Source organism: Nematolebias whitei, chromosome 1, assembly GCF_014905685.2.
Source record: "Nematolebias whitei isolate Nwh7 chromosome 1, NemWhi1, whole genome shotgun sequence".
Taxonomy (NCBI): domain Eukaryota; kingdom Metazoa; phylum Chordata; class Actinopteri; order Cyprinodontiformes; family Rivulidae; genus Nematolebias; species Nematolebias whitei.
In genome coordinates this window covers 28,020,915-28,032,624 of record NC_056498.1, presented here as the reverse complement: position 1 = coordinate 28,032,624, position 11,710 = coordinate 28,020,915, and the positions used below count along the sequence as shown (strand labels likewise).

The following is an 11,710-nucleotide window of genomic DNA, read 5'->3' as shown; positions in this document are numbered from 1 at the left end:
CCAGAGTAAGCAGAAAGTGGTGTCCCCATAATTAACCAACCAAACTTGTTTGAAAAGAGTGTCCTTATAATACACATTTACCAACAGATGTGTGTGTGTATGTGTTTCACATTTCACTTATAATTTAAGACTTAAGAAAATCTCCAAAAAGGAAATTAACTCTACAGAACTAAGTTAAAAAGCTATCATGTTAGCCACTAAATGGTTTGACTTAGCTAACCATGTTAGCATTAGCTCACTAGCTAAATTGTTTTAAAGTGATTTTAAACAGATACAATATTAAGAAAGACTATTTAGGTTTTACATTGTGTAACCTGTATCCCAATTGGTCAAAATTTAATAAAAATAACAAATCATAAATTGTTAGCTAACTGAAAAAATCATATCCTTTGTTTAGCTAGCTAGCTAGCTAAAGTTTGTTGCAGCTTATAAAGTGTCGTAAAGTCCTTAAAAACACAATTTATTTAGATCAGAGGCTGACTTGAGTTGCCTACATTACATGCATTTTTTAACTAAGCTAATTTTTCAATATTTTAAGCCCTTTTTAGCCTTGTAATGTAGTACATGCTTCCACCTTGAGGACACTAAACAGTATACAATAGACGTTTGTCACAGAAACAGACCACGTTTTATAGGCAAAAATACAGTAAACAGCGGTTTAGCTTGTTCAACTCAACAGCTCCTATATGAATAATTAGTACTTCATGCAACCATTATTTTATAAACCTTAACATCATAATCTTTTGAAGACATTCAGTTTATTGGGCTGTGGTAGCTCGGTGGTCAGTGGTTGGTTGTGTCAAGAAGAACATCTGGCGTAAAACAAATTAAATCACACGTTTACTCGCTGTGGCGACCCTTGAAGAAGGTAGCAGCTGAAAGAAAACAATTACTACAAATAAACAAATTTGCAAGCAGAAATAGTATCAGCAGATACTGAAGTAATCCTGACAGAAATATTTTGATACAGCAATACACATGAAAACAGGAGGAGAGGGTAACAAGGACTTTTTTTCTATCTCCTGATACTATTTTTCCATTGTCGGGTCACGGAGGCAACAGGTTCAGGAAATAAATCTAGACCTCCCTTTCCCCAGAGACACTCTCCAGTTCCTCATGAGGAACCACAAGGCATTCCTAGGCCAGAGAGAATATATAATCCCTCCAGGCCCTCCAGGGTCTGTACCTGGTGGTAGTGGTAGGTACCTGGAAAACCTTCAAAGCGAGGTATCCAGGAGGCATCCTAATCAAATGCCTGAACCACCTCAACTGACTATTTTGGACACAGAGAAGCAGTGGTTCTACTTTGAGCTCCCCTCAAATGACAGAGCTATTCAACCAGTCCGTAAGGCTGAGCCCAGCTACCCCACAAAGGAAGATTATGTCGGCCACTTGTAACCAGGATTATCATTCTTTTGGTCATGAGCCAAATCTCATGACCATAGGTGCAGTCTATAACTTAAAAAGAAAATTAAATCAAGAGTTAAGATTTTTGACTCAATCGTTTCTTTACCACAACTGACCGTAGCAACATTATTATTGAGGACGAGGCCCCAAACCATCGATCCATCTCCCGCTCCATCCTATCTTCACCTGTGGGCACCAAGGTACTTGAACTCCTGTACCTGAGGCAAAGACTTCCTCTGCCCTGATATAGCCTGAATCGGTTTACGTCTTAGTTAAGTGTTAGGCGAAAATAAGTAGAATAGTAGTGATTTTATTTATTATAAACACCGAGGTACACTATAAAAACTCAGATTTTTTTTTATTGTGCTAGTTCAAAAAAATGGTATGTCCTGCAGCAGCGCTTACCAGAAGCTTTACTACCCATCAATAAGGATATCTGGTAAAAAAATAAAGGTCTTTTGAGTCATAATTTGAACAGTTTTACTTAAATTTTCTTCCTTTCTGACACAGTGTGTTACATGGTAGGAACGCACAGATGTGTGAAGACATAAGAATATAGGATTTTACTGCATGGTGGTCCAGAATACAAGTATCAAGGTAAAAACAAACAGTGGTTGGATAAATTAGTTTCTGCCGTTTGCTTGTTTAGAAATCCACCTGCACATGGTGTCTTTTCCCTTTACCTCTTTTGCACTTGTCATTGGCTAACACCTCCTTTGCAACCCCAGGAGACTATCAAAACATGATGTGGGATACCATAAAGTGGTTTTTATACCAGGGGAGCTGGAGACCTCTCCATGCCCTCTTTAAGAATAGCCTGCCAAACCCAGGGGCTGGCCACTCTTGAGACAGAGGCCAGAGCCAATTTAGTTTCTCGTCTCTACACTCATCTGTCAGCTCAGTCACACCAGGCGGCATACAGCAGCTTCTCACATATCGCACACACTCATCTATGTCTGAGGGTGTTTGAGCAGGTTGTCAAAGTAGAGTTAAGTGTCGATGTGGGTGAGGATGCTTTAGGATGCATGCATCTTTACACCCAGCTCGTTACACATTGTAATGGCGTTACTCCCTTTGAGAAGAGCATAAACGAGGTGTTTGTGTTGCTTCTAATTCAGTTTTCCAACTGCAGACAGTCAAAGAATAGCTTTTGTGTATGAGATTATTTTAAGCACTGTTTTTACTTGAATAATCTCTGGAAACATTAGTGTTAGTTCCGATGTTGGTTGTGGAAAAGTTAGGCTTTTATACCGTAATACTGTGCTAGTTTAATCTGTTGTAGTTTCCATGCCAGGTCACTAGGTAGTGAAGTTCATCCATTATCTTTACCCGCTTCTTCCTTTTTGGGTCACACGGGTCACTGGTGCACATGTCCAGCAATCCCTGTGCGAGAGGCAGGGTACACCCTGGACAGGTCACAAGTTCATCACAGGGACACATAGAGACAAATGAGACAAACAACCGTTCACTCTCTCACTCATACCTAGGGACAATTTAGAGTTACCACTCAGCCTGACATGCATGTTTTTGGTCTGTGGGAGGAAACCGTTGTACCCGGAGAAAGCCCATACATGCACGGAAAGAACATGCAAACTCCACCCAGAAAGGCCCCCCGGCCTGGATTTGAACCGGGGTGACCAGCTCGCTGAGAGGTGGCAGCTCTACCAACTGTACCACCATGCTGCTCTAGGTGGTGAAGTGATTTTTGTATTTCAACAACACACACTTGCAAACAGACACTTCAGTCTCAATCATAAATTCAGCTATGTTCAAAACTGAATACAGGAACATTTGTTTGGACTGAGGATGTGTTAGGGTTGCTACTATACATTGAAAAGGGTGAGCAGGACAAACAGCACTCTCTTATCTGCCATTGTTACATTTGTTAATCTATTTGCACAAGGACTACAGACAGATTACAGATTTTCATAGATGTGCAATTTCACATTGATGCCGGGCGTTTCTAAACAATTCCACTCTGAGACCTGAATTCAAAAAGCTTTGGTGTTAAAGAAAACAACCCTGTTGTCGTGTACACAAAGAGCTGAAATGCATCAGAAATGCTATTTTCTATTAAAAACAGCATCGAATAAACAAAGTCTTACTTTATAGAACAGTCAAAAATAAAACGGTAAAGTCCACTTGCAGACATTTTCTGTCTATATTGTGTGCCTGTATTTTAGATTTGTAGAATCTATCTATCTATCTATCTATCTATCTATCTATCTATCTATCTATCCATCTATACATCTATACATACATACATACATACATACATACATCATTACTGTTTGTGCATTTTGCCATTTTACCAACCCCTCTGTGAGCCTTTGTTTGGTTTTTTAAAGTACTTCTGAGATCCTAACCCGCCTCATTTTATGTTTTTTGTGCACTGGGATCCTCACAACAAATGTAACATAAAATGTGACAAATTTGTTCATGGTTCTACTTTCCATCAAACCATTACTTTATACAAAACAGTTCCCCAGAGAAGCTCAAAAGGGACCAAACATGTAATAAATTGCCTGCTGGTAAAAAACCCTTAGCAAAAGTTAACATTAAAGTTACTGTGTTTTTATTTATTTATTATTAAATCTTATGTCTGAAGGTCAGCAAGTTAATGCTAATGTGCTAATGTCTTCTTTAAAAATAAGCTTCAAGACTTTTACTTCAATTTAAAGGGTGATAAAGTAAAATCTGAGCAACAAAGTCTTGACTCTTTCAATGAATAAGAATCTGAGCAAAATGGACTTGCATATTGTTGGTTAAAATGTATATCGGTCATCTTATTGCAAAGCATGAATGAAAAGTAATCATGGTGACTGTTTGAATGAACTTGAAAAACTTTGGGCCAAGTCGTTTTACATATCTGTGTATTTTATTTAAAAAAACAGGAAGATAAATAGAAAGAAGAGGCTTTCCTCTATTCAGGTGTTCAACCCACGTCTTTATGATCTTCATCGGTAAGAACAGAAATTGGTGCAAGTAGCACATTAGCATGTCAGAACAGTGCCCAGGCTTGAATTCATAATGAGAATTATCAGAAGAGGCTCAGATAGAGCATTCAGCACTGACTAACTCCTGAGTCATCGTTCAGCAGCTTGTGTGTGTCTCTCCAAAGGTCTGCACAGTCATTGTCTGAACAGTGATCGCCCGAAAGCTGTCTGTGCCTTATTAGAAACCGTCCTGATAACTCTCTCGATGCCTCTCGTATTTAGTTTAGAAAAAAGGCAGAAAGTGGGTGAATCACGGCAAGGAGGAAGGAGTGGGTGAGACGTGGCTTCTTCCTGCGCATCCTATCCCCAGTGTCTTTTTAATTTCCACCTTCTAATATGTGTCTCCTCTTCCTCACTCCCTCACAACATCCACCTCCTTTGGCTGGGCCTTCAAAACCCCAGATTCCACATTAATACGGGTAGATATTTGAATATTCTGAGTTTAGACTCAGTACGCTGTATGGGCTACAGGGTGTGTGTCATATGATAGCTTGATTCAGAATGACATCATACACCAACTGATACTCTTTCCTCTTGAAGATAAGAAGCTCAACAGTGCTCTGCAGTGGGTTTGTAACGCTATTACAGCATCCATCTCTTATACCCATAATGCTGTGGGAAGAATACCAAACGGACCAGGATCCTAGTGGAAATACTTTGTCATATAAATTAAAACACATTTAATGCATCTACCTATGTATATTGCTAAGTAAACAATGTACTGTGCAAGGTACTTTATGCAATGTATTTTATAAAATGACCATTAGATTTTTATGAAACAGTGGTATGAGAGTGAATGGTTGTCTCATTTGTCTCTATGTGGCCTTGTGATGGACTTGCGACCTGTCCAGGGTGTAGCCCACCTCTCGCACAGTGACTGCTGGACATGGGCACCAGTGACCCCCGCGACTTGAAAAGGAAGAAGCGGGTAAAGAGAATAGATGGATGGATGGTATATGACACAAAATATATGTGAAACTACTTTAAAAATACCTGCACATCTAAAGACAAAGAGAAGAAACCCACCAGAAGACGTCCTAGTATCTTGTACTAACATTTGCTATGATTTCCACGGTTTCCGGGGCAGCTGGGGCTGAGTGGTTAGAGCAGTCAACCCCCAATGGAAGAGTTGAGGGTTCGATTTCACTAGCCATCACATGTTGAAGTGTCCCTGGGAAAGACACTGAATCCCTCATTGCCTCCGATGTGTCCCATCAGAGTATGAATGTGATAAAGCACTGATTAGTCTCTTTAGAATGATTTGTTCAATTAGCTTTGTAGAGATCTAGTAGAGCGCTGTATGAATGGGTAAATGAGGACACAGATTGTGTTGTAAAGCACTTTGAGTATCTTTAATAGATAGAAAGATATATACATATATATATATATATATATATAAGTGCAGTCCATTATATACCATTTCAGCCATGTTTCCCCCCACCCTGTATGATGAGTTAATGATGAAACTGGTGCTGAAATCAGCCCTCGTCCGCGGCCAGATGAACCTTGACAAGATATTTTTCCTGCCCATGAAAGAGTGTGCCAGTCAGGCGGGAGTTCAACTGATACAAGATGTCAACTCAGACGGGTCTCTGTTCTGGCTTTAGTTTTTATTCTGCAATAATCTTTGTTGGGGTTTCTTGTTATTGTGTGAATGTTTATGAAGCGTTCAAACTATTGTGGTTCATTTTTCTTCAGTACGTTTTTCAGCACGATTCTCATCCCACAGTTTCCAATCTATTTCAACAAATCATATATCAAATCGTTCAGCTCTTTCAGGATAATCCTCTGACTTTTGGTATCGGTGCAACTTTAACTTAGAAATATTTTGCCTTATCTGTCAATTTTTTTCTCATAGAAAATGAATTGAGCTCATTTTCCATCCTTTAATCTTTAGATCTGTTTACAACCCTTTACTGCTGCTTTCACGTTTTGTTCTGGTTCAGCTTCTTTCAGCTTCCTTGTGCAAATTTAAACATTTTTTCAGCTACTTTCAGATAATTTCAGCTGTTTTTTTTTCAGTTGTTTTGTGCTACTTTCAGATTCTTTCTGCTAACTACAAAAAATTTTGTGCTTCTTTTAACTTCTTTCTGTTAATTTCAACTTGTTACAATCCTTTCAATTTATTTCTCCTAGTTTAGATTTTCCTACTATTTCGGCTACTATCGAGCTGTTTTATGCAAATTTTAGCTTTTTCAGTTAATTCCACATTTCTTTGCACTCAAAACTATTTTCTGCCTAATTCAGCAAAAATGTGTTCTCTTAGTTTTGTTCTGCTTTTTTAGTTACTTTTCAGCTTTTTTTTTTATTATTATTTTTTTATTTCTGCTTTTTTCATTATGATTTAGTTGTTTTTGTTGTGTTTTTTCAAATGTTCATTTACACTTTTGGGCCACCGTACTACTTTTCAGATAATTTCCACTTTTTGTGCTCATTTGTTTCATTCAACATAACTAGGCAAACCTGTTCCTTTTTGCTTTATGCTACTTTCAGCTTGTTCTATATTTTCAGCCTCAATTTTTAGCTAATTTCAGCTGTTATAGTAAAGTATAGTAATTTCTGCTCCTTTAAGCTTTTGTCTGCCAGTTTAAATGCATTTCTGTCTTTTCAGCTATTTCAGCTATTGTTTGCTAATTTCAGCTTCCTTTTTTTTTTTTTTTTAGTTAATTTCAGCAATTTTTTCTGCAAATTCTTCAGGAACAAACATTCACACTGTATTTTCTCTAGAAATGCAATTTCTCTAGTTTATTGAGATTTTGTGCAGTTTGGAGTTCAGTCCTGTTCTTGTACCACCTGAAATCCTGAGCTGTTCTTACTTGCAGCTCTTTACACACTCCACCTGTGTTGCGTTAGTAATCAGCACACCCGTTAACATTCAGTAATCTCCTCTCTCAGTACTCCCCGGTTTTCTCAGTTTAGAAGGTTATGTTGTTTTGGCGTGTAACGTGTGGCCCTCTTGTTTTGCCAAATTTTTCTTAATGTCTTCCAGTTGAACTTTTGCTGCTTTGCATGTTGTTTCCATTCATTTTTGTAAAATAGATAAAAAAAAAACTCTATTTTAATCCACAGAAATATGGAAGTTGAGAAAACTTCTTGTAAGTCTGGCTCACGGTGTACAGTTTTGTCATACTATGAACAGCTTTGGCGTGTCTGTGGTGCAGTGCAGCTGACTTGGGGCCAGAAAGTTGCGAGTTCAACTCCCTGCCATGCCCAACTTGGTGTGGTGTTCTTAAGCAAGACACCCATTCCATGGACTTTAAAGCAGAGGACACAATTTCCTCATTGTGTTGGAACATACATGTGACAACACATAGCACTTTCTTTAAATCAACTTTAACATATTTGTTATTTAATTACAAGAGAAAATCTTTATTTTTTCCCCTAAATTCTAACAAACATCAAAACTAGAGTTACTGCTCAAAACTTCACAGAGAAATTAAGGCCCTCCAACTACATTTAAAACTTTGGTAGGTTCAAACTGAAGCTGACAGGATGTGGACGCACGCTGCCCTCCTTTGGATCAGCAAGCTCATTGCACATCAGTTCATATCGCATCCTTTCCAACACATGACCAGCAGAAAACACATTTTCCATTCAAACAACTGGATGAATCCCGTTGTTTGCTGAGTCACCACAGAAACCTCGTGTTCCCTCCCAAAAAGGATTCTGCTGTGGAAGACGAGCACATGATGGTGGGAGATTCTAATCCCCCCCATCATAAAGAGAACAAACTTTACATTCTGACAAAACAAAATGACAAACAGCAAATGTTTCTGCTGCATGTGACAATAAAACACTTACAGTTCATTAAAGCGGTGCATCCATCTATTATTTTTTACCTGCTTCATCCATTTGGGACCTGAGTGAAGTTGCACCCCCACCTTTACTCAAATCTAATAAAAATGGGGTCAAATGTTTGTGCTACATTTGTGCAGCAACCATTTGTGCTGCTATCATTTTAAAGATATTAATAAAAAAGTTTCCAGAGGTCATCAACGGTCAATGAAAAGCTGTTCATGTTGACACTTTGAATTTCATTTGGTTAGGGGTTAGGGTTAGGGTTGGGTTAGGGTTAGGGTTAGGGTTGGGTTAGGGTTAGGGTTGGGTTAGGGTTAGGGTTGGGTTAGGGTTGGGTTAGGGTTAGGGTTGGGTTAGGGTTGGGTTAGGGTTGGGTTAGGGTTAGGGTTGGGTTAGGGTTGGGTTAGGGTTAGGGTTAGGGTCGGGGGTGGGCAGAAGAGGCTGGTTGACCCATTTATCTTTAAACTTTCAGTAATATGTTCAAAGCAAACGCATCACAAACATAGTAGAGTTTATTGACACCAATTTTTTTTTTTGATTTTGTAAATGTGGAGGGCTGGTCGACCTCTGATGATCCCTGGAAACTGTTTTATTAATATCTTTAAAATGATAGCGGCACAAACGAAACTTTTTGCTGCACAAGCCAGCGACAGCAATTCTGTTCGATTTGAAGAAGGTGGGCGGGACAACGTCAGGCAGGTGATACAAATTAGTCTAACATGCATGTTTTTGGTCTGCGGGAAGAAGTTCGAGTACCCGGAGAAAACACACGCATGCACAGAGAGAACATGCAAAATCCATCCAGAAAGGCCCCGAGCCGGGATTTGAACCGGCGACCTTCTTGCTGAGCGGTGACAGCTATACCAACTGAGCCATTAAAGCAGCGCAATAAAATGCACAGTTAGACCTGAGTGACACATGAATGCTCTTTTTATTGTGAAAGAGTTTTTAATATTGAACATTAGTGCAAACAGACTCATCCTCCAACCTTTTACACGTTTTATGATCTAATACGTGATTTCATATTTTGCTGCTTCAGTCTCGGGCTGCTGGTTCATCCAAATCACATAAAACTTTTTCATTTTTTAATTTAAAAAACAAAACCATCTGAAATGCCAATTGATGATCAAATCAAAAAGAGAAAACATTTGCTTTGTGTAATCTCGATGAACTGACCCTTAAATGATCCTTTGTGTATTTCAGCCGTGTTCCTCAGACGGTCATGGTGACGGCTAACTCTGTCCTGACTCTATTCATCTCAGAGTGTTTGTTGTTCGAATTGATCGTTTTTGTCCTTTACAACGACAGAAAAAAAAACTTCCTACGCCATCCAACAAAGTTGAGTCAGGTCATCTGGATGGTGTTGAGATGTTTCATCCATCATCCAAAGGACTTCATCAATCTGAGGAGCTACAAACGAACTGTGTCCTACAAGCAGCACACTTCCATAGTGGACCAAACAGTTTGCTGGTGATGAGATGGTTTCTGAGGCCCACCCTCTCTCCCGTCAACTCCTCCTCCTAGAGGGACGGCCCCCAGAAACCATCTTATCACCTGCAAACTGTTTTTTTTTCCACTATGCAGTATGCTGTTCGTGGGACAGTTTGTTTGTGGCTCATCAGACTGATGAAGTCCTTTGGATGAAGGACAAAACATCTCTCAAAATAAAAGAAAGAAACCATCCAGATGACCTGACTAAACTTTGTTGGATTTTTTTTTTTACCTGCATTATTGAGCATGAACCTTGATGTTTCTAAGCCATCATTTCTAACCAGACCAGATGATTCATGGAGCTCATAGTCCATTTTTTCCATCAAAATTCAAACTAAAATCAAAATAGTTTTTGGCCAGTTCATGATTTTGTGTTTGGTGCAGCAGTTTTCTTCACACTTATTCCCTGTGCAGCACCATGATGATAAATTTTCTCCTCAGACATTTATAGAAAATGCACCATTTTGAGGTAAATGTAATGAAAGGTTTTCAGAATACACAGATCTCAGACCTAATGTTAAACAAAATAATAATAATAAAAATAATAAAAACATAGCGTGTCATCTATATAAAAAAACATCCACTCCAGGATTCAGGTTATTGCTTCTTGAAAGTCCTCTTTGCGTCTACACCCTCGTAGTTATAACTCTGCAGGGGAAAGACAAAGACATGGTTGATGTATGGTGATGTCGTTTGAGCAAAACATGCCATGACTGTATATTTTTTGCATAGACTTTGAATTTCTCAACTACAGCACTTTACATACTGACCTGCACAAGCTCTCCGCCCACCAAAGTTCTTGTGGTGGTCAAGACTTTGTTGTTGTCCTTCCTGTTGAATTTCCCTTTAAGCGCCTCACCCTCCATCTCCCACGTTCCCTGGTAAAAGTAAAACATGCACAGGGGCTATGAAGCAAATATAAAGCGTCTTCCTATAGCAAGCCGATAATAGACATTGAGCTGCGTCTTCGCCTTAAACTGTACGGCGCTTTAGGACACTCACTGTGAGTTCGGTGCCGTCAGCCATGGCGTAGTCGAATGGGACGCCCAGGGTGAAGTCGATCTCTTTGGTGCGAAAGGTGCTGGACTCCTTGATGTGAAACTTGTCCCCGGTTTGCTCGATGATGATCTTCAGGTTGTCGTGTTCGGCCAACTTTCGTTTCATGACGTTGATGCCTTGGAAGGTACGACCGAGACAGTTTATAAGCAAGACGCTAACAAAAGCCTTTTAGTTTCTTACTGATCAAAGTCAACAAACTGCTCTGCAGCTTTTAGCACGGTCTTTCTTAGTCGAGGTATTGCAGGATTTGGGTCACCTTTCCGATCTCCCTCACTCACCCAGTTGCTCCATAAACTTGTCGTAGTTCTCGCTGTGGTCGACCTTCCATGTCCCATTGAACGCCATGGCTGCAGACTCGTCCGGTAGTGCTGAGGCTCTGGAAAACCCTGAGACTGGTAATGCCTTCTGTCTAACATTTATACACACCCCTCCCCTCAACCATCCACACCTCCTCCCTCCTCCCTCACTGAGTTGGCATGGAAGATACTCTTCTTTATCTCCCTGATTATCTTGTCTGCTGATGTGGCCGTCAAATGTAGGGCGATTGCTGCCCTACCTCGAGGACACGCTGATAAATAACCTTAGGGCGACTCCCCTCTGTGAATCTGGCACAGCTGAACACTGTAACACTGTTCTGCAGGATGGAAAAAAGAACACAAAAGAGTGAGTTGTTTGTATCGCTGCCAATGGGAGTCACTCAGCTGAGCCCCCCTCTGTGTCCCTCAGTCCTTTCTTTGTCGTTGTTTGTGCCTGGCATGGAAATGACTGATTGATAGTGACAGCCTGGGAGACTCTGAGAGGTAGCGGACCCCAGAAAGAACAATATAAAATCTTTGATACCTGAAAGTTTTTATTCTTTTAGATTAACGAAACAAAAAGATTCCCTCAGCATACAAGTTTGACCTGAGTCATACATCTGAGAAATTTTTTGTTTCTACCTCAAACACTGTATGTTTGAC

General features: G+C 39.8%; 1 protein-coding gene across 1 annotated transcript; it reads right to left on the bottom strand.

Annotated features, from left to right (window-relative positions):
• Positions 1 to 9,917: 9,917 nt before the first annotated feature.
• LOC119416163 (fatty acid-binding protein, intestinal) lies at positions 9,918 to 11,296 on the bottom strand. Its single transcript, XM_037683357.1, has 4 exons — positions 11,030 to 11,296; positions 10,695 to 10,867; positions 10,463 to 10,570; positions 9,918 to 10,340 (listed from the first exon to the last, which is right to left on the bottom strand). Exons 1-4 carry the CDS (start codon positions 11,094 to 11,096, stop codon positions 10,290 to 10,292), a joined length of 399 nt encoding a protein of 132 aa, XP_037539285.1. The 5' UTR covers positions 11,097 to 11,296; the 3' UTR covers positions 9,918 to 10,289.
• Positions 11,297 to 11,710: the final 414 nt, after the last annotated feature.

Coding starts and splice junctions, on each gene's coding strand:
- LOC119416163 (XM_037683357.1), bottom strand. CDS start 11,096: ATGGCGTTCAATGGGACATGGAAGGTCGACCACAGCGAGAACTACGAC. Junction 10,868..11,029: donor CAAGTTTATGGAGCAACTGG/GTGAGTGAGGGA, acceptor GTACCTTCCAAG/GCATCAACGTCATGAAACGA. Junction 10,341..10,462: donor TGGGCGGAGAGCTTGTGCAG/GTCAGTATGTAA, acceptor TTTCCCCTGCAG/AGTTATAACTACGAGGGTGT.